The 22,341-nt window shown below is 55.8% G+C and overlaps 1 protein-coding gene across 1 annotated transcript; it reads left to right on the top strand.

Moving 5' to 3' along the window:
• The first annotated feature begins 6,204 nt into the window (after positions 1 to 6,204).
• On the top strand, positions 6,205 to 18,942 carry BCAM (basal cell adhesion molecule (Lutheran blood group)). The gene is made up of 15 exons (XM_031007432.3): positions 6,205 to 6,367; positions 8,395 to 8,516; positions 9,674 to 9,902; positions 9,989 to 10,059; positions 10,771 to 10,867; positions 10,959 to 11,141; positions 11,674 to 11,810; positions 12,126 to 12,282; positions 16,048 to 16,163; positions 16,267 to 16,408; positions 16,582 to 16,718; positions 16,872 to 17,016; positions 17,108 to 17,252; positions 18,231 to 18,348; positions 18,442 to 18,942. Exons 1-15 carry the CDS (start codon positions 6,286 to 6,288, stop codon positions 18,445 to 18,447), a joined length of 1,887 nt encoding a protein of 628 aa, XP_030863292.1. The 5' UTR covers positions 6,205 to 6,285; the 3' UTR covers positions 18,448 to 18,942.
• The last annotated feature ends 3,399 nt before the right edge of the window (positions 18,943 to 22,341 follow it).

Genomic DNA, 22,341 nt, shown 5'->3' on the forward strand with positions numbered 1-22,341 from the left:
GCTACAGGAACCCAGAGTGGGCACCTGACTCAGCCTGGGAGGTCAGGGAGTGCTTCCAGGAGGAGGCGATGTCTGAGCTGATACTTAAAAGATGATGAGGCCAGACGTGGTGGCTCATGCCTGTAATCCCAGCACTTTGGGAGACTGAGGCAGGCGGGATGCTTGAGCTCAGAAGTTTGAGACCAGCCTGAGCAACGTGATGAAACTCCATCTCTACAAAAAATTTTGGAAAAATTAGCCAGGCATGGTGTGGCACATGCCTGTAAGTCCTAGCTACTCAGGAGGCTGAGGTAGGAGGATGGCTTGAGCCTGGGAGGTCAAGGCTTCAGTGAGCCGAGATGGCACCATTGCACTCCAGCCTGGGCAACATGGCAAGACCCTGTCTCAAAAAAGAAAAGAACATTTTTTAAATGATGAAAAAGTATTCCAATGGACAGGAGGCTTGAAAGAATGTATCAGGGCCGGGCGCAGTGGCTCACAGCTGTAATCCCAGCACTTTGGGAGGCCGAGGCAGGTGGATCATCTGAGGTCAGGAGTGAAACCCCGTCTATACTTTCACCCCAACATGGTGAAACCCCGTCTGTACTAAAAATACAAAAATTAGCCAGGCATGGTGGCGGGCACCTGTAATCCCAGCTACTCGGGAGACTGAGGCAAGAGAATCACTTCAACCCAGGAGATGGAGGTTGCAGTGAGCCGAGATTGTGCCATTGCACTCCAGCCTGGGCAACAAGAGCGAAACTCTGAAAAAAAGAAAAAAAAAGGAAGGAAAGGAAGGGAGGGAGAGAGAGGAAAAGGAAGGAGGGAAAGAAGGAAGGAAGGAGAGAAAGGAAAGAAAGGAAGGAAGGAAGAAAGAGAGGAAGAAAGAAAGAGAATTATCACAGATTTAGTTCCAAGCAACAGACGCTACCTCAGGGGCAGAAAGGGAATTTATTGAGAGGATTTGGGGTCGCTCACAGAATCCCAGGAGTGAACTGGGGAATCAGGATTGGAAAGTGAGCAGGAAGAATCCTGGCAGCTGGCCAGCAATTGTAACCCAGCCACAGTGACACCACAGAACCGGTCTGATGAGGCCATGCTGGCGATGGCCACTAGACACTGTAGTTGTCTCGCTGCCTCTGCTGCCCCAGAAATAGGATATGGCTGCTCTTCTCATTAGCTATTGCTGGTAATAAATCACTTCACAAGTTAGCCGCAAATGACAGCAATCATTGCATTAAGTCTCATGGTTGCTGTGGGCTGGGATTTGAAGAAAGGCGTGGCTGGTTTGTTTTGGCTCAGGATGCAAACAAACAGGGCAATCAGTGATGCTTGCCACAGGGCGGCTGGGGGTGCTGGACAAGTGGGCATCTCTCTATGGTCTCAGGGCCTCCCCCACCATGTGGTCTCTGCACTGGCCAGCTTGGGCTTCCCCACAGCATGGCTGCCTCAAGGTAGTCAAACTTTATATGGCCGCTGAAGACCCAGGCAGAGGCTGCATGGCCTTTTCTAGCTCATTTTGGGAGTTCCGCAACTTCACTTCAGCTGAATTCTGTTGGTTGCATGCAAGTCACCAAACTGCACAGATTTGGGAGGAGGGTGCCATAGACCCCAGCTCTTGATGGAAAGAGTATCAAGCTCTCATTGTGGAAACACATGTGGGATGAAAGACACTGTCACAACATGGCAAAATCCCATTCCTACAAAAAAAAAAAATTTAGGAGTGGTGGTGCACACCTGTACTCACAGCTACCCAGGAGGCTGAGGTGAGAGGATCACTTGAGCCCTGGAGGACGAGGCTGCAGTGAGCCATGATCATGCCATTGCACTCCAACCTGGGTGACAGAGCAAGACCCTGTCTCAAAAAGAAAAAAGAAAGAGATTGTTGTAGCCGTCTTTGGAAAACAGAATCTGTCCCAGCTGCCATGCATGGCTGGAAGAGATGGCCAATTCCTGATATTCAAAAGTGTGGAAGGATTTGCCAAGCTTAAGTCACCTTAGCTCCAACAGATGTAGGAAAGCAAACATCCATTCTTGTTGGCTTCAAGAGTGGGCAACAGAGGCTTTCAGACAGTAGGAATTTCCTTAAATGTGGGAAGGGGCTGCAGATGCTAGGTAATCCTTCCCGCAAAATATCGACTATAGCCCGCTCCTTTGGTTTTTTTTGTTGTGTTTTGTTTTTTAGACAAGGTCTCACTCTTTCACCCAGGCTGGAGTTCAGTAGCACGATCTTGGCTCATTGCAGCCTTGATCTCCCCAGTTCAAGCGATCCTCCCACCTCAGCCTCCTGAGTAGCTGGGACTACAAGCACAAACCACCACCACCCCCGGTTAATATGTATTTTTTGTAGATACAGGGTTTTGCCATGTTGCCCAGACTGGTCCCAAATTCCTGGGCTCAAGCGATCTGCCTGCCTCAGCCTCCCAAAGTGCTGGGATTGTAGGTATGAGCTACCACAGCTGGCTTTGAATGTTCAATATCAATAGGCCCTTCGCAGAAGTTCTTATCGAAACTTTCCCTGCACAACCGTCTCTCATTGTACAATCAAAAAATGCATTCACACTGCCACCCAAGACAAAAAATTTCAATAGTTCCATTTTCCAGATCTGAGACTGGAATCAGGGAAGAACCATTCCCCTCCAAATATGTCATTCTCCCCATATTCCACAAGCTGTGAGCTAGTTGTAAAGTTAATCGTCATACACTGTGTGAAAAATAATGGGAAAAAAGGTCAAGAAAAGATAAGTCAGCCAGGCGCTGTGGCTTCCGCCTGTAATCCCAACATTTTGGGAGGCTGAGGCTGGTGGATCACCTGAGGTTAGGGGTTCGAAACCAGCCTGGCCAACATGGTGAAACCCCCTCTCTACTTAAAATAAAAAAACTAGCCGGGGGTTGTGGCAGGTGCCTGTAATGCCAGCTACTCGGGAGGCTGAGGCAGGAGAATTGCTTGAACCTAGGAGGTGGAGGTTGCAGTGAGCCAAGATCACGCCATTGCATTCCAGCCTGGGCAACAAGAGTGAAACTCCGTCTCAAAAACAATGAAAAGGTAAGTCTGGCCAACCGTGGTGGCCCACACCTGTAATCCCAGCACTTTGGGAGGCTGAGGTAGGAGGATCGCTTGAGCCCAGAGTTTCAGAAAAGATAAGCCTTGTTAGTTAAAATATGTGAGGATATACACCTGCGGCAGCATGGATGGAATTAGAACTTGCTTTTTTTTTTTTTTTTTTTGATACTGAGTCTCGCTCTGTCACCCAGGCTGGGGTGCAATGGCATGATCTCAGCTCACTGCAACCTCCACCTCCTAGGTTCAAGCAATTCTCCTGCCTCAGCCTCCCGAGTAGCTGGGATTACAGGCACCTGCCACAACCCCCGGCTAATTTTTTTATTTTAAGTAGAGAGGGGGTTTCACCATGTTGGCCAGGCTGGTCTCGAACTCCTGACCTCGGGTGATCCGCCCACCTCGGCCTCCCAAAGTGCTGGGATTGCAGGCATGGGCCACCATGCCTGGCCATTTTTATATTTTTTTGTAGAGACGGGGTTTCGCTATGTTGCCCGGGCTCAAGCAGTCCTCCCGCCTCAGGCTCCTAAATTGCTGGGATTACAGACGTGAGTCCCTGCGGCTGACCTGGACCTCAGCTTTTACCCTAAGTGAGACAGAAGTCATGGGAGGACCCTGGGGCAGAAGAGTGACATGAGTTGATTCACATGTAAAAGGAATCCTTCAGGCTGTTTTGTGAGAATAAATTACAGGGGACAAAGGCAGATGATGTTACAAGACTAGTTTCTGCAAGTCTGCAAGGGGCCACGGCTGCTGTTTTGGTGTTTCTGACTTTTCTCCTTCATACACATGCCATAGAGTTCTCCTCCCTCACCCAGAACCTCAGATGGCTAGGTTCTTCTTTTTTTTTTTTTTTTTTTTTTTTGAGACAGAATTTCACTCTTGTTGCCCAGGCAACATCGTGCAGTGGCACGATCTCAGCTCAGTACAACCTCCACCTCCCAGATTCAAGCGATTCTCCTGCCTTAGCCTCCTGAGTAGCTGAGATTACAGGCATGTGCCAACACGCCCAGCTAATTTTGTATTTTTAGTAGAGATGCGGTTTCACCATGTTGGTCAGGCTGGTCTCGAACTCCTGACCTCAGGTGATCCACCCACCTCGGCCTCCCAAAGTGCTGGGATTACAGGCATGAGCCACAGCGCCCAGCCTCAGCTGGCTGGGTTCTTGAGGGAGGTGGAAGTGGGGGATGGCTGCTGAGAGGGCATGTACCAGGGTCCAGCCCAAACAGAAGGTGCACAGGCTGGGGACAGAAGAGCTAGGGTATGGGTGTCGGTGCTCGCAGTGTGTGAGCTTGACAGCACCTGGGACTGTCTTGGAGTGCCGCCGCATTCCCCATGAGTGAGTTTGTATTGTGTATCCTGGGATGCTCCAGTCTGGATGGAATCTGCACGTGAGCTTGTGTGCCTTGCAAACAAACCTTCCCTGAGCACCTGCACTGTGTCTGGTCTTGTGCTGGGCGGGGTGCCCAGGGGAGGAGCCCTTAGCTCACCACAGTGATCAAGACATCCCTGGCCCTGCCCTCACAGGCTCACAGTCCACTGAGGGAGACAGACCTATCCCCAGCCAGGGACCCCCAGAGTGTGCCGGGCTCAGGTGGGGGAGCCCACAGGGGGAACCTGACCCAGCCAGGGAAGGCAGAGGGGACTTCCTGGAGGAGGGGATGGTACAGTTAATCCTAAAAGGTCTTTCCCAATGTAACAGTTGCTCTGTAGGATGGATGCAGTGGCTCATGCCTGTAATCCCAGCACTTTGGAAGGCAGGAGGATCACTTGAGCCCAAGAGTTGGAGACCAGCCTGGGCAACATAGTAATACCCTGTTTCTATTACCAAAAAAATACAAAAATTAGCTGGACATGGTAACACAAGCCTATAGTCCCAGCTACTTGGGAGGCTGAAGTGGAAGGATTGCTTGAGCCCAGGCGGTTGAGGTTTCAATGAGCTATGATTGCGCCCACTGCACTCCCAGCTGGGCAACAGAGCGAGACCCTGTCAAAAACAAAACAAACAAACAAAAAAAACGTTGCTCTCCTGTATGACCAATGGATAAAGTAACCTTGACCAGTCTAATAACTCCCAGGCTGACCTGTAGTCCAAGCCTTGTCTGTATGTCTGAGCAGGCAAAGCCCAGCTCCAGGGCTACCTCAACCCCCAGGCTGATCAGAAGCCTGGGTAACCTCTCCCAGTGTGGCCAGCGACCCCCCACCCTCCCAGGTTCTGACCACTGTCCTGGGCAACTAGTGACATCTAGTGGGGGATTTTGTCCCAGTCTGACCTGGCCTGTAGGGGCCTTGGGCAGTCGGACCTGTGACCCACGCTTCCTAGCAGTGGCTGGACTCCTCCCCCTTCCCGCAGGTGCCCTGGCCTCTTCCCCTGCCCTCCTCACCTGCTCCGGCCAGCCTGACTCCTCCCCTCCCCACAAGGTTGGGAGGGAATGAAGGAGAGAGCGGGAAGGAGGAAGGGAGGGTGGCATTCCTGGGATTCCCTGGATAGGGGGAAGAGTGGGAGGGCCTTCCATGGGTGAGCAAGCAGAGAGGGCACCCCGTACCCCACCCCCAGCCCCATCATCGAAGCGGCCTAGGAGGACCTGGATTTGAAGACCATTGAAGATAAGAGATTAAACCGGTTGATTCCAGGCTACTGGTCAGACGAGGAAAGCAGCCCAGAGCACTGACCACAGGGGAAAACATCTCCGGGCATACTGGGAGCAGCTGCTGGGGGCCACTGGTCTGGCTGCGGGGGTCACTGGTTGGACTGGGAGAGGCCAGTGCAGGCCACTCGGACGGCACGCTTGGGGCCATTAGTTACACTGGGAGAGGCCATCGCAGGCCACAGGTTGCAGTGGGGTCCTCTGGTTAAAATCGACGATGCCAGCCCAGGCTGCTGGTCACAGTGGGGACGAGTCCCCAAGGCCCCTGGTCAGAATAACGAGGAGAGGGTCCGCGATTGCCTGGTGAGATACCAGCTCGGGTCACTGGCTACACTGGTCGATCAGGCCCCCCGCTGCAGGCGCTGGTCAGTAAGCCCGGACAGCTCTAGGCTTGGGGGCGGACGAGCCCCGAGCCTGGCCCCGTGCACTGGGAGGTCCGCTCCGGGCAGTGGGAGGTCCTGGCCCCGCGCCCGGGCATGGGGGGACGAGGGGGGCCTGGAGGGCGGGGCGGGGCGGGGCTGCCGGGGGCGGGGCCTCTGGCTCCCAGCCCCGCAGCGGCCGAGCTGCAGCCGGGGCTCAGTCTCCGCCGCCGCCGTGAACATGGAGCCCCCGGACGCACCGGCCCAGGCGCGCGGGGCCCCGCGGCTGCTGTTGCTCGCAGTCGTGCTGGCGGCGCACCCAGGTATGGCTCGGGCTGAGGGCAAGGTGGGACTGGGGAGAGGCCCCTGGGGACCCCGGGAAAGCGAGGAGAAAGGGCTTTACCCTGACCCCAGGAAGCAAAATGTGGGGACCCCAAGGAGGAGGGATATGGGAGTGTTGGAAGGTATGCCTTCCAGTGAGAGAGATCTGGGGACAGCCAGGCAGGAGAGCTGGGGATACCCAGGCGGTGGATCAGAGACAACCAGAGAAGTCAGCCCCCTTCCCACTCAGCACCCTGGAATCTGGGTCCCACCTGCCTCCTCCCTCAGACCCTGGAATCTGGGCCCCCAGCCCCTCTTTCCTCAGACCCAGGAGTCCAGGCCTCCAGTGGCTAGAATAGCTTCCCCCAGGGCACAGAGGATCAAAACCCCAGGGCTTTCTCCCTCAAAGGTCCTCAAGTTTTGAGAGGTCCAGGGCAACTAGTGACCTTAGAGAAGCGAGGACCATGTGTCCCCACACCAGCGATCCACATGTATTTAGGAGTTTCCAGAGTCCAGTATAAAGAACCCGCCTCCCTCAGGAAAGGGCTGGAACACCAGCCCCGGGCAGTGACAGTGGAACAAAGTGTTTCCAAGTGACAGGCCCCCTTCCTGGGGCCTCAGCTACATTTACACACCTGCATGGGGATAGAAGGAGAGGAGGCCCGGGGCTGGGGGGTGGGGGTGGGGGTGCTGGGGACAGAGGGACAGAGAGATGAGAGAGATTGGGGAAGAGAGAGGAACTCTCTGCCTCCACTTGTCTGCAGATCAGACCCAGCCTTAGGCACCAGCCTGGACCCCGTCACCCCTCCCTGGGGACAGGCTGGGGCCAGAGGTGAGCGCTTGGGAATCTAGGCCCCTGGCACACTCATGGTCAACAGTGGGTCCCCAGGGGTAGGGCTGGGCCAGATTGAGCAGAGAAGGGAAGGGAGTTTCTAAGAAGCACTGAGAGCTGAAGCCAGGATGCCAGCCCAGAGGGTGAGGGAGGGTGGTGGTTTTTCTACAAGAACTACTCCACCAGGCCCCAGCCTCCTCTTCCCTCTGATCCCAGGAGTCCAGGTGCCCAGCTTCCCAAGATCCTGGGCCTCAACCTTATCCTTTTGCAAGATGACTCGACTTATCCCATTTGCTGTTGTATCAAACTGAGAGGGGGGCCAAGAGGCAGCTGGGGGCTCTGGCTCCAGGCCGGGCAGGTCTCAGCCAGCCTGTCCCTCCCACATTCCTGAAACCTGCCCAGCCCTGTCCCCCCTCACCGCCCCCACACACCCATCCCGCGTAAGCTCCGGGCCCAGCCACAGCCCACACCCCAGCCCCTCACTCATGGGAGAGCGGAAGAGACCCAGGGACTGAGTGGTGCAGGTGCAGAGAGAGGCAGAGACAGGGACAGAGATGGAGACCCAAGAGGAGAGACACACGCAAAGGTGGAGACCAGGATGGAGAGAGACATGTATCCATCATCACAGAGGTGGCCCTGCCCAGGGTGCTGGAGGCAAATGGCTGAGCCAGGCCTGGCCCTGCCCTGGGGGGTGGCGTGTGCTCTGTTGGGATAAGCAAGGGCTGGTGCAGTATTACCCCAGGAGTGTTCAGCGGAGGCCACAGGGCCCTGTGCAGCCCAGAGGAGGAGCCCTGAGCTCTGCAAGTGCAGGGAGAGATGGATTTGAGACCCAGAGATGCAGGGAGAAGGGATGGAGGGCGAAAGGATCTCAGGGAGGAGGGGCTGGGGCCTAGACTCCTGGGTCTGAGGGAGGAGGGGCTGGGGCCTGGACTCCTGGGTCTGAGGGAGGAGGGGCTGGGGCCTAGACTCCTGGGTCTGAGGGAGGAGGGGCTGGGGCCTAGACTCCTGGGTCTGAGGGAGGAGGGGACAGGGGCCCAGATTCCTAGGTCTGAGGGAGGAGGGGCTGGCACCTGGACTCTTGGGTCTGAGGGAGGAGGGGCTGGGACCTGGACGCTTGTGTCATGGGGGAGAGGGGACCCTGTCTGGAGGGCTCTTCCTGTTGGTGTGGTGGACGATAGCTCAGTTGCTCTCTTGCAGATGCCCAGGCGGAGGTGCGCTTGTCTGTGCCCCCGCTGGTGGAGGTGATGCGAGGAAAGTCTGTCATTCTGGACTGCACCCCTACGGGAACCCACGACCATTATATGCTGGAATGGTTCCTTGTGAGTGCTTGGGGCTGGGGGGCCTGGAGTCAGGGCACAGCAGGGCAGCAAAGGTTCATTCTCTCATCAGTGCCTAAGGCCTGTAGAGATCCACCAAGCCACCCTCCTTGTTACAGATGGGGTCACTGAGTCCCACTGAGGGGAAGGGATCTGCAAGGTGCCCCGTGTCTAGGCACAGCCAAGTCTAGAATGACATTGACCTGCTCTGGACCGTGGGCTCTTGAGAGAGAGAACAGAGACAGACATCAAGAAAGCAGAAGCCAGGCACGGTGGCTCACGCCTGTAATCCCAGCACTTTGGGAGGCCCAGGCGGGTGGATCACCTGAGGTCAGGAGTTCGAGACCAGCCTGGCAAACATGGCGAAACCCCGTCTGCAAAAATATAAAAATTAGCGGGCGTGGTGGCGGGCATCTGTAATCCCAGCTACCCAGGAGGCTGAGGTAGGAGAATCACTTGAACCTGGGAGGCGGAGGTTGCAGTGAGCCGAGATCATGCCACTGCACTCCACCCTGGGCAAAAAGAGCGAAACTCCATCTCAAAAAGAAAAAGAAAGAAAAAAAGAAAGCAGGAGACTCGAGGGGTCAGGGAGGACTAAAGAGGAGAGGCCAGGCACGGTGGTTAACGCCTGTAATCCCAGCACTTTGGGAGGCCGAGGCGGGTGGATCACGAGGTCAAGAGATCAAGACTGTCCTGACCAACATGGTGAAACCCCGTCTCTACTAAAAATACAAAAATTAGCTGGGCGTGATGGCATGTGCCTGTAATCCCAGCTACTCAGGAGGCTGAGGCAGGAGAATCGCTTGAACCTGGGAGGTAGAGGTTGCAGTGAGCCGAGATCGAGCCAATGCTCTCCAGCCAGGCGACAGAGCAAGACTCTATCTCAAAAAAAAAGAGGAAAGAAAATGAGAGACAATCGGGAGAGGGAGAGACCGAGAGGAGAAGGGATGGGACCGGAATGAGATGGAGAAAAGGAGACAGGAAAAATCAAGAACTGATAGGGAATGGGGGCAGGAGAAGGTGGGGAGGGACAGAGGGACCAGGGAGACCCATAACAAGAGGAAAAGAGGCAGAGCCAGGAGCTGCAGAGAGAAAGGACCCAGAGAGAGACTGAGGAGCGCTGGGACACCCGGAGCTGAGAGCCTGCCCCATGCCCACAGACCGACCGCTCGGGAGCTCGCCCCCGCCTAGCCTCGGCTGAGATGCAGGGCTCTGAGCTCCAGGTCACAATGCACGACACCCGGGGCCGCAGTCCCCCATACCAGCTGGACTCCCAGGGGCGCCTGGTGCTGGCTGAGGCCCAGGTGGGCGACGAGCGAGACTACGTGTGCGTGGTGAGGGCAGGGGCGGCAGGCACTGCTGAGGCCACTGCGAGGCTCAGCGTGTTTGGTAAGTGTCCTCGGGCATCCCCCGAAGGGAGGCAGGCAGGGAGGGGCGCAGGGCAGGGGCTCCTGACGTGAACGTCTTTTTCACAGCAAAGCCAGAGGCCACTGAGGTCTCCCCCAACAAAGGGACACTGTCTGTGATGGAGGACTCTGCCCAGGAGGTACCTCTCGGGTGGACCTTGGCCCCAGGGTCCTGGAGGAGGAGGGGACAGGGCCCTGGACTCCTGGGTCTGAGGGAGGAGGGGCTGGGGACCCCTGGGTAATAAAGGAGGAGGGGTAAGGCCAGGCGAGGTGGCTCATGCCTGTAATCCCAGCATTTTGGGAGGCAGAGGCAGGCGGATCACCTGAGGTCAGGAGTTCCAGACCAGCCTGGCCAACATAATGAAACCCCGTCTCTACTAAAGATACAAAAATTAGCCGGGTGTGTTGGTGTGCAACTGTAATCCCAGCTGCTTGGGAGGCTGAGACAGGAGAATCACTTGAACCCAGAAGGCAGAGGCTACAGTGAGCTAAGATCACACCACTGCACTCCAGCCTGGGCCACAGAGCAATACTCCGTCTCAAAAAAAAAAAAAAAAAGAAGAAGAAAAGAAGAAGAAAAGAAAAAAGAAAGGAAGGGCAGAGGGGGAGACTCCTGTGTCCTAGGAAGGAGAGAGCTGGGGGACCCAGAATCCTTGGTCCCTGGAGGATGGTGCTGGAGGCCTGGACTCTTTAGTCTGAGTCGGGGACTAGGAATTCGGACTCCTGGGTCCTGGGAGAGTCGGGAGTTAGGAACCCGGCTCATGAGTCTGAGTGGGGAGAACTCCTGAGAGAGGAGCCCCGACTTCAGAGTCCCAGCTCCAAGCCCAGGGCCATGCCCGTGTCTGCCTCAGATCGCCACCTGCAACAGCCGGAACGGGAACCCGGCCCCCAAGATCACGTGGTATCGCAATGGGCAGCGCCTGGAGGTGCCCGTAGAGATGAACCCAGGTGAGCAGCGCAGGAGCGCGGCGGGACGTTGGCTGGGGTGGGTGGCGGGGCTAGGGCCTGGCTGACTGCCACCTCCCCCGATCTCTCCCAGAGGGCTACATGACCAGCCGCACGGTCCGGGAGGCCTCGGGCCTGCTCTCCCTCACCAGCACCCTCTACCTGCGGCTCCGCAAGGATGACCGAGACGCCAGCTTCCACTGCGCCGCCCACTACAGCCTGCCCGAGGGCCGCCACGGCCGCCTGGACAGCCCCACCTTCCACCTCACCCTGCACTGTGAGTCTGTGCTGGCCTTTGACGTCTGACCTCAGGCTCCACACCTCATGAGGCCTGACCCTCCACCCGGGGGCTTCACACTCCCCTCTGACCCTCTGCCTCCCTACTTCATGCTAAAAAAAAAATGTGCTAGTGCTGGCCACTGACCTCTGACCTCAATTGGTCGCACAAGCCCCATCCTGACCTCTGACCTCCGACCTCCACTTAGCACCCTGGACCCCATGAAGTTTATGACTAAATGGTGCTTTCCACTTTCTCACACTGAATCCGGTCCCCCTATGACATCTGGCTCCAAGTCTTACACTGACCCATCGCCCATGCGGACCTCTGACTCTTGACCTATACTCTTAGTTTATTTCAACCTCTGAACTCTGGCACTCAGAATAAGTGTGAACCTGAGGCTTGAAACCTATGACCCGTAACCTTTGACCCGCCATAGCCCTCACCTGGGATGCAGGGCTGACCTCTCGCCTGTCCTCTAGCCTTGACCCTTCCCCTGATCACAATTCCCATCTCCCTGCCCTTCCCTTAGATCCCACGGAGCACGTGCAGTTCTGGGTGGGCAGCCCGTCCACCCCAGCAGGCTGGGTACGCGAGGGTGACACTGTCCAGCTGCTCTGCCGGGGGGACGGCAGCCCCAGCCCGGAGTATACGCTTTTCCGCCTTCAGGTGACCCACCCAAGGGTCCCTCTGGGATCCACCCCCCAGCCCCTGACCTCTGTGACCTACTAACCTGCATAACTTCTAATGTGGGACCTGGGAGGCCCCATGGCATAGGCAGCCACCTGATCTGGTGGCCCACGAACTAAAAGGACCTCTGACCCCTGATTTGAGAGAGTCAGGACTTAGCATGCCACCTGACTTGATGGCCCCTGACCCCTGATTCTGGCTTAGCATGACACTAACCTGGTGGCTTCTGACCTAGCATAAGCCTGCTGAACCGGGGTGGCTTCTGAGCCTGGTTCCTCGTCCCCCGTCTCCCAGGATGAGCAGGAGGAAGTGCTGAATGTGAATCTCGAGGGGAACTTGACCCTGGAGGGAGTGACCCGGGGCCAGAGCGGGACCTACGGCTGCAGAGTGGAGGATTACGACGCGGCAGATGACGTGCAGCTCTCCAAGACGCTGGAGCTGCGCGTGGCCTGTGAGAGCCCTGGGGGAACGGGCGGGCAGGAGGGGCCCTGGCATCAGTGCCTCTGCGCCCTCCTCCCTACAGCCCTGAAGTTGCTCTGTCATCCCGAACACTCTGTCTTCAACCCTTTCTCTGCATTTCTTGGGGGTTTTTTTGGTTGTTTTTTTTTTTTTTTTTTTTTTTTCAGAGACAGGACCTGGCTATGTTGCCCAGGCTGGTCTCGAACTCCTCATGCGATCCTCCTGCCTTGCTCTCCCAAAGTGCTGGGATTACAGGAGTGAGCCACCGCATCTTGTCGAGAGCTCTTTCCGTAGCACAGACCTGACCCTCCTCTGCTCAGAATCTGCCATGGCTCCCCAGTACCCTTGGGAGAAGCCCAGCTGTCTCACCACGGCCTTCAAGGTCCACCTGGCCAGTTCCACCATTAGCTAGCTGATCCTTCTCCCCAGTCAAGGCTATCTCCTCATCACCCCCCAGGCTCCTCTGGTTCCTACCTTCACTGCCCATCCTTCCTACCGTCTGTTTCTCACCAATCCCTTGAATCCCAGGCTTCTAAGAATGCTTTTCAGTTCACTCGCATCCAGGCCCTGGGGAAAGGCTGTATTCTCCCTTGGCACTTCTTACATATCCCTTCCTGGGGTAGACCCTGCGCCAGATGCTGGGGACACATCTGTGAACAAGACAGGCCACCCCTGTTATTTCAGTAGGGGAGACAGATGGTCAATGCTAACTAAGCCCTTTCGTAACAGTAGTGTATCTACAGGTGATATCACCAGTGAGAGAGAGCAGGAGAAGGGATTATTTTAGGTGGCGGGTGTTGCAGTCTGCTTTCCTGAGAAGCAGATTCTGACTTGGATGTTTTCAGGCAAGAAGTTTATGGGAAGTACCCTGGGTTCCACACCTCTTGGGTCTAGAGAGGTAAAGGAAGCAAGATTTGGCAAGGGGAGAAGTTGGACTGAAGTCTAAGGAAGATCTCGGGCTGGGTGCAGTGGCTCATGCCTATAATCCCAGCACTTTGAGAGGCTGAGGCAGGAGGATTGTATGAGCCCAGGAGTTTGAGGCCAGCCTGGGCAACAGAGGGAGACCCCATTTGCACACACACACAAAAATTAAAAATTAGCCAGGCATAGTGGCACACACCTGTAGTCCCAGCTACTCGGAGGCCCAGGTGGGAGGATCGCTTGAGTCTGGAAGGTTGAAACTGCAGTGAGCCAAGATTGTGCCACTGCACTCCAGCCTGAGCGACAGAGAAAGACCCTGTCTCAGGAAAAATAAAAATAAAAAAGTAGGCCGGGCCCCGTGGCTCATGCCTGTAATCCCAACACTTTGGGAGGCCGAGGTGGATGGATCACCTGAGGTCAGGAGTTAGAGACCAGCCTGGCCAACATAGTGAAACCCCCTCTGTACTAAAAGTTAGCCGGGTGTGGTGGCACACACCTGTAATCCCAGCCACTCAGAAGCCTGAGGCAGGAGAATCGCTTGAACCCAGGAAGCGGAGATTGCAGTGAACTGAGATCGTGCCATTGCACTCCAGCCTGGGCAACAGAGTGAGACTCCATCTCAAAAACAAATAAAAGAAAGAAAGAGGGCCTCAGTCAGCCCCACGGGGCACTTGGAATCCAGGATGGCCCTTCACAGTTGTCCCCAGTTGGGGTGAGGGGGCTGGGCCTTAATAACCTCTACATCAACCAGTCCTCAGAGGTGTGCTGGCCTTAGGCAAGGGGCTCTCAGCAGCTGAGGCAGCTCCCAGAGAGGGGTGACAGCTGCAGGCTGACAGCTGTCATCCTTCTTAGCAGCTGGTGGAATAAGTCCTTCCGTGCTGTAGGAAAGATCTGGGTGTCCACAATAGGGGAGGTCAGGGAAGCCTCTGAGAAGAGACATTTAAGTGAGACTCAGAAAAGCAGACAGCAGCCAGGCACGGTGGCTCACACCTGTAATCCCAGCACTTTGGGAGGCCGAGGCAGGTGGATCACCTGAGGTCAGGAGTTTGAGACCAGCCTGGCCAACATGGTGAAACCCCGTCTCTACTAAAAATATAAAAATTAGCCAGGCATGATGGCTGGCGCCTGTAATCCCAGCTACCCAGGAGACTGAGGCAGGAGAATCGCTTGATCCTGGGAGGCGGAGGTTGCAGTGAGCTGAGATCGTGCCACTGAACTCCAGCCTGGGTGACAGAGCAAGAGTCTGTCTCAAAGAAAAAAGAAATTGGCCGGGCGCGGTGGCTCACACCTGTAATCCCAGCACTTTTGGGAGGCAGAGGCGGGCAGATCATGAGGTCAGGAGTTTGAGACCATCCTGGCTAACACGGTGAAACCCCGTCTCTACTAAAAATACAAAAAATTAGCCGGGCGTGGTGGCAGGTGCCTGTAGTCCCAGGTACTCGGGAGGCTGAGGCAGGAGAATGGCATGAACCCAGGAGGCGGAGCTTGCAGTGAGCTGAGATCCCGCCACTGCACTCTAGCCTGGGCGACAGAGCCAAACTCTCTCAAAAAAAAAAAAAAAAAAAAAACAAGAAATGCAGAGAGCTACAAAAAGAGCACTGCAAGTAGAGTGAGCAAGTGCAAAGGCCCTGAGGCAGGCCCCAACTTGGTCTACTCAAGAAAAACAGCAAAATAACGGGGTAGCTGGGAGCACAGGAGGAATGGGGAAGAGTGGGAGATGGTTCAAGAGGTTGGGTGAGGGCCAGACCAGGCAGCATCTTTTAGGCACCCTCAAGAAGTTTGGCCTCGATGCCAAGGGTACTGGGGAGCCACTGCAGGGTTTTATGCAGAGGGGAGGGATGACCAGTGGGTGGTTGTTGTTTTTTTTTTTCTTTTTTGAGTCAGAGTCTCACTCTGTCACCCAGGCTGGAGTGCAGTGGCACGATCTCGGCTCACTGCAACCTCCACCTCCCAGGTTCAAGCGATTCTCCTGCCTCAGCCTCCCAAGTAGCTGGGACTATAGGCATGCACCACTATGCCCAGCTAACTTTTGGATTTTTAGTAAAGATGGGGTTTCACCACGTGACCAGGCTGGTCTCGAACTCCTGACATCAGGTGATGCACCCGCCTCGGCCTCCCAAAGTGCTGGGGTTATAGGCATGAGCCACCGCGCCCGGCCTGACCGGTGGATGTTTTAAAGAGGTCCCTCTAGCTGCTCAGTGGAGGATGGACAAGAGGGAGGAGCAGGCTAGTGAAGAGGTGGTTGGGACAGTCAAACCTGGGGCCAGAGATGGCAGGAAGCCAGAGGATTTGTCCTGGGAGCAGACCAGATAAAGACTTGCTGAGGCCAGGAGCAGGGGCTCATGCCTGTGATCCTAGCACTTTTGGGAGGTCAAGACAGGAGGATCACTTGAGGCCAGGAGTTTGAGACCCAGCCTGGCCAACATAGCAACACCTTGTCTCTATTCAAAAACAAAACTTTGCAGAAAAGATGTTTGGGGGTAACAGGGAGGTTACCCCACAGGTTGGGGTTTGAGCAAAAGGTTTGTGTGCTAAAGTCACAGAAGGGACACCTTCCACACCTAAGGTTATTCATTAACCTTGGGCTCAGATGTCAGCTCTGAAGAAAAGTAATTGACTTGGGCATGTCAATGTTGGGGTTAGACTGCTAGATTTTTGGTTGGAGAGCCTGGATGGGAGAATGGAGATTTCATGGAGATGGGGTAAACCAGGAGGATTACTTGCTGTTCTCTGCTTCCAACTGTCCATTCATGTTTGCACCCCTGAGCGCCCCTGGAGAGCCCCTAATTGAGTGGGTGGCGGCCTGGGAAGAGTGACGGTCTGTCCCCCACTGCAGATCTGGACCCCCTGGAGCTCAGCGAGAGGAAGGTGCTTTCCTTACCTCTAAACAGCAGTGCAGTCGTCAACTGCTCCGTGCACGGCCTGCCCACCCCTGCCCTACGCTGGACCAAGGTGAGAGGGAAAGGAGCCCCCTCGGGCCCTGCACTCGCACCCTCCTCTCTCCCCTCACTCCTCGCCCTCTCACAGCGTCCTCCTCCTCCTCTGCCCTTCCCAGGACTCCACTCCCCTGGGCGATGGCCCCATGCTGTCGCTCAGTTCTATCACCTTCGATTCCAATGGCACCTACGTATGTGAGGCCTCCCTGCCCACAGTCCCGGTCCTCAGCCGCACCCAGAACTTCACGCTGCTGGTCCAAGGTTCAGGGGGCAGGGAGGGGGTGGGCTTGGATGGGGACAGTGTGGGGTGTGGGACCTGGACAAACAGGACGAGTTCCTGAGTCCCTGGCTGGGGACTCCATCTTCTGCTCGATTCCTCTCTTCTCTCTCTCTCTCCTCTCCCTTCACTTTCTTCCCATCCCCACCACCCACAGGCTCGCCAGAGCTAAAGACAGCGGAAATAGAGCCCAAGGCAGATGGCAGCTGGAGGGAAGGAGACGAAGTCACACTCATCTGCTCTGCCCGCGGCCATCCAGACCCCAAACTCAGCTGGAGCCAATTGGGGGGCAGCGTAAGGGACCTTCCTCTCCACCCTGAGCTCCCTCTCACTCATCCAAGTATCACATCCTCCTTTCCACTTCCTGGGAGACTGGACGTCTTTCACCTCTGCCCTTGCCCCCACCCCTTGACCCCACCAGCCGGGGCCTGATCGGAGCCTCCACAGCCCGCAGAGCCAATCCCCGGACGGCAGGGTTGGGTGAGCAGCTCTCTGACCCTGAAAGTGACCAGCGCCCTGAGCCGCGATGGCATCTCCTGTGAAGCCTCCAACCCCCACGGGAACAAGCGCCATGTCTTCCACTTCGGCACCGGTGAGTGACTGAGGTGGTGGCAGAGGAGCCGGGTGTGGGGCAGACAGAGCCCACTGCCTGACCCACGCCTCTCTCCATCCTGTCCCTGCAGTGAGCCCCCAGACCTCCCAGGCTGGAGTGGCCGTCATGGCCGTGGCCGTCAGCGTGGGCCTCCTGCTCCTCGTCGTTGCTGTCTTCTACTGCATGAGACGCAAAGGGGGCCCCTGCTGCCGCCAGCGGCGGGAGAAGGGGGCTCCGTGAGTGGCCTGCTATCTGCAATGACCACCATAGCTTAACCCCATCCCCACCCTCAACCCCAAGCTCAACCCATAACCTCAACCACATCTTATCCTCCACCCCGCATCCCACCACATCCACCTCCATCCCCAACCCATCCTCATCCCCAACTACAGCCCCAAACCCAGCCCCAGGCTAATCCACAGCCATCCCCAACTCATCCTCATCCCCAACTACAGCCCCAAACCCAACCCAGGGCCATTCCCAAACCCATCCCCAAGCCAAACTCAACACCATCCCCTTCCCTAATCACCTCTCCTGCCCCTAGCTCAGCCTCATCCCCAACTCCATGCCTGTCTCCAATCCCAACCCTGCCCCCAATCTCCCCTCAACTCCAATCCATAACCCCCTTCAAACCATCCTCAACTAAGCTCCTCTCCAGCCCTGGCCACATCCCCATCCTCCCCCAACCTCCAGCCCCAACACCCATCATCCCCCTGAGCTCACACTTAACTCCAATTTATCCTCCAAGCCTATCTCTCACCATCCAGCCCTCACCTAGCCATTTCCCAACCCTAGTCCTCCACCATCCCGAAGCCAACTTCACCCATGTCCCCTTCCCCAATCTTGTCCCCATTCCTGACTCCGAATCCAACCCCTAAGCCTCCCCAAGCTCCTCCTCATCTAACCTTGTCTCCAGCCCCAACCACATGGCCGTCCTCACCTCCAATCCGTAACCATCCCAGACCGATCCCAAAGCCAACTCCAGCTACATTCCCACCTCCAACCCCAATAGCATCTGCATCCCCATGCCCAACCCTAACCCCAGTGCCATTACCAGCCCCTACCCCATCCCTATGCCATCCCCACCCAGCACACCCCCATCCTCACCTCCATCCCCAGCCGCATCCTAGTCCCACCCACCCCCATCCTCAGTTCCTCCCCCTGCTGTGTGCACCTCCAACACGACGCCTCCGCCCGCTGCCTCCTCCCCCCAGGCCGCCAGGAGAGCCAGGGCTGAGCCACTCGGGGTCGGAGCAACCAGAGCAGACCGGCCTTCTCATGGGAGGTGCCTCCGGAGGAGCCAGGGGTGGCAGCGGGGGCTTCAGAGATGAGGTGGGTGAGGGCCTGGGCCCCCTGGTGAGAGGGACCTGCTGGGCAGTGGAGCACGCCCGTGGGCACAGGCTGACATCTCCATCCGCTCCCCAGTGCTGAGCCAAGAACCTCCTAGAGGCTGTCCCTGGACCTGGAGCTGCAGGCATCAGAGAACCAGCCCTGCTCACGCCATGCCCGCCCCCGCCTTCCCTCTTCCCTCTTCCCTCTCCCTGCCCAGCCCTCCCTTCCTTCCTCTGCCGGCAAGGCAGGGACCCACAGTGGCTGCCTGCCTCCGGGAGGGAAGGAGAGGGAGGGTGGGTGGGTGGGAGGGGGCCTTCCTCCAGGGAATGTGACTCTCCCAGGCCCCAGAATAGCTCCTGGACCCAAGCCCAAGGCCCGGCCTGGGACAAGGCTCCGAGGGTCGGCTGGCCGGAGCTATTTTTACCTCCCGCCTCCCTTGCTGGTCCCCCCACCTGACGTCTTGCTGCAGAGTCTGACACTGGATTCCCCCCCCTCACCCCGCCCCTGGTCCCACTCCTGCCCCCGCCCTACCTCCACCCCACCCCATCATCTGTGGACACTGGAGTCTGGAATAAATGCTGTTTGTCACATCAACACCATCCTGTGGCCAGAGCTTCCTCTGGGAGTAGGGAGGGGAAGGGCGATGCAGGTGATTCCCTGCTCTCAGCTGCCCCCCCATCCGCCCCCTTGCAAGACCTCAGAAGACGCCTGATGTCATGGAGAAAGAAATGAGACAGGGCTGGGCGCCATGGTTCATTCTTGTAATCCCAGTGGTGGTGGCTCATGCCCGTAATCCCAGCACTTTAAGAGGCTGACACTGAAGGGTGGCTTCAGGCCAGGAGTTCAAGACCAGCCTGGGCAACATATGGAGACCCCATCGCTACAAATAATAATACTAATAATACAGAAATTAGCCAGGTGTGCCTATAGTCCCAGCTATTCAGGAGGCTAAGGTGGGAGGATTCCTTGAGCCCAGGAATACGAGGTTACAGTGAGCTATGATCACGCCATTGCACTCCAGCCTGGGTGACAAAGCGAGACTTCATCTCTAAAAAAAAAGAAGAAAACAAAAAGAGGCCAAGCTCAGTGGCTCAAACCTGTAATCCCAGCACTTTGGGAGACCAAGGCAGGGGGATCACTTTAGGTCAGGAGTTTGAGACCAGCCTGGCCAACATGGTGAAACCCCATCTCTACTAAAAATACAAAAAATTAGCCAGGCGTGGTGGCGCGAGCCTGTAATCCCAGCTACGTGGGAAACTGAGGAGGAGAAAATCTTGAACCCAGGAGGCAGAGGTTGCAGTGAGCCGATATCGCACCACTGCACTCCAGCCTGGGCGACAGAGCGAGACACTCCGTGAAAAGAAAAGAAAAAGAAATGACAGCATGAGAGCGAGTGAGCATGCAGAGGGCGACTTAGCTGGCCGAGGGTGGACGGAAAGATGCCAGGTCCCGAGGGTGCTGGGCTTGGCCCCCGAGGACCAGCGTCTGCCTGGAGATGGGGTGCTGTCCCCTTAAGTAAAAGTTCCCAGTCTGTCTTGCCAGAGCCCCAGAGGGAATTGAAACTGGGCGAGGAAAAGCTCCCTCTTAGCTGTAGAGTCAATAGAATTAGGGATGGAGCCACCTCCTCTGGGGAGGAGTCCCTGGGGAAAGCGGGGAGCTGGGAGGAATCCAGAGAAAAGGGGGCCTGGGGCAGAGAGGACACACAGACATTACAAGGCCAAGAAAGAGGGACGTGAGAAAGGGATGGAAAGATTTAGGGGGAGGCGAGAGGGATGGGTTGGGAAGCTCCGAGAGAGCCCTGGAGTAAGAGACAAAAACAGATCTGGGGAGACAGACAAAAAGAGTAGTGTGCCAGGTCCAGTGGCTCATGCCTGTAATCCCAGCACTTTGGGAGGCTGAGGCAGGAGGATCTCTTGAGGCCAGGGGTTTGAGACCAGCCTGATCAACATACCAAGACCCCATCTCTACAAAAAATAAAAAATTAGCCGGGCATGGTGGCACACGACTGCAGTCCTTAGCACAGGCAAGAGGATCACTTGAGGCCAGCAGTTCAAGACCAGCCTGGGCAACAGAGTGAGACCCCATCTCTACAAAAAAATAAAAAATTAGCTGGGCATGGTGGCAAACACCTGTGGTCCCGCACTTTGTGTGACCAAGGCAGGTGGTTCACTTGAGGCCAGTAGTTCAAGACCAGCCTGGGCAACACAGCAAGACCACATCTCTACATAATTTTTTAAAGAGAAATACAGAGAAAGAAGAACTGGAGTTCAGAGAGATCATTGCAGTTGGAAAGGGAGAGAGGAAATGAAGCAGCAGCCTAGAAGGACGGAGGAGGGTAGCGGGAGGTCAGCACGGGTGACTGGCTGGCGACCTCACCTCTGTGAGCCTTTCTTGTGCATCGAATGGGGATCAATTGCACTTTGGCCACGGCGGGCTGCTGTGAGGTGTCAGTGTGATCTTAGAGCCATGTGGGGTGATGGGGGCACTGCACTCACACACCACCCAGGGCCTCCTAGCATTGCCTTCTCAAATCTCAGGCACGCAGCTCCGCTCTCTGCTCTCAGTCACCTCAGCCACAAAGTGGACAGAGTGGGATCTGTCACCATAGGAAATTGTTCAGATGCTACAGAAGCCTCCTTCCTGGTAGGTAAACCAAGCAGCCTGCCCAGGCAGAAGAGCTCATGGGCCACGTTAAGGCGCTCAGATCCCATGGTTTATTGAATTCATTTAAAACAAACACAAGGTTATTGTTTGCTTTTCAACTGTGTGGTGGTAGGAAGTGCTCCTGACGGTTTTCCCATGGCAATAATTTACTCCTTGATTTCACCCACCACTACTGTGACAGCTTTCTCTCACTGATTCACCCAAAAGTGGGCTTTTCTTTGTCATTCATTCTTTTTTTTTTTTTTTGATGGAGTGCAGTGGCAAAATCATAGCTCACTACCTCAAACTCCTAGGCTCAAGTGATCCTCCTGCCTCAGCTTGCTCTGCAGCTAGACTCACAGGCACATGCCATCACACCCAGCTAAATTTTTATTTTTATTTTTTGTGGAGACAAGGTCTCAAACTCCTGGCCTCAAGCAATCCTCCTGCACAAAGTTTTAGGATTACAGGTATGAGCCACCATACCCAGCCTAAAAAAAAAAATTTTATTTTTTTATTTTTTTTAAACAGGGTCTCACTCTGTCACCCAGGCTGGAGTTCAGTGGCAAGATCTCGGCTCACTGCAACCTCCACTTCCCAGGCTCAAGCGATTCTCCAGCCTCAGCCTCCTGAGTAGCTGGGTCTGCAGGCATGAGCCACCAACTCCTGGCTAATTTATGAATTTTTTGTTGAGACGGGGTTTCACCATGTTGCCCAGGCTGGTCTTGAACTCGAGCTCAAAATGATCTGCTTGCCTTGGCATCCTAAAGTGCTGGGATTACAGGCCTGAGCCACTGAGCCCGGCCTCTAAAAAACTTTGTATTAACAACTTTCTTCTTCCAAAAAACCTGCAGTTCCCACTCTTGTCGATGTGTGTGAGGTGCCCATTACTCCATACTTTGGCCAGCACTTGCAATTATCCTCTAAATTTTTGCCTACTTGATGGGTAACAAAATGGCTCTCATATTTGTGTCTCTTTTTTTTTTTTTTGAGACGGAGTTTCGCTCCTGTTGCCCAGGCTGGAGTGCGATGGCACAATCTCAGCTCACTGCAGTCTCTGCCTCCTTGGTTCAAGCAATTCTCCTGCCTCAGCCTCCTGAGTAGCTGGGATTACAGGCACCCGCCACTACGCCCAGCTAATTTTTTGTATTTTTAGTTGAGACGGGGTTTCACCATGTTGGCCAGGCTGGTCTTGAACTCCTGACTTCGTGATTCACCCACCTCGGCCTCTCAAAGTGCTGGGATTACAGGTGTGAGCCACTGTGCCCGGCCTAATTTTTAGGCGGGGTTTCACCATATTGGTCAGTCTGGTCTTAAAACTCCCGACCTCAGGTGATCCACTCGCCTCAG

Source organism: Gorilla gorilla, chromosome 20 (assembly GCF_029281585.2).
Source record: "Gorilla gorilla gorilla isolate KB3781 chromosome 20, NHGRI_mGorGor1-v2.1_pri, whole genome shotgun sequence".
NCBI classification, from domain to species: Eukaryota; Metazoa; Chordata; class Mammalia; order Primates; family Hominidae; genus Gorilla; species Gorilla gorilla.

Bases quoted from the DNA above. Each gene is read 5' to 3' on its own strand.
- BCAM (XM_031007432.3), top strand. From the start codon at position 6,286: ATGGAGCCCCCGGACGCACCGGCCCAGGCGCGCGGGGCCCCGCGGCTG. The intron at 16,409-16,581 runs GTTCAGGGGGCA...CACCACCCACAG, and splicing joins CTTCACGCTGCTGGTCCAAG to GCTCGCCAGAGCTAAAGACA. The intron at 17,017-17,107 runs GTGAGTGACTGA...CTGTCCCTGCAG, and splicing joins TGTCTTCCACTTCGGCACCG to TGAGCCCCCAGACCTCCCAG.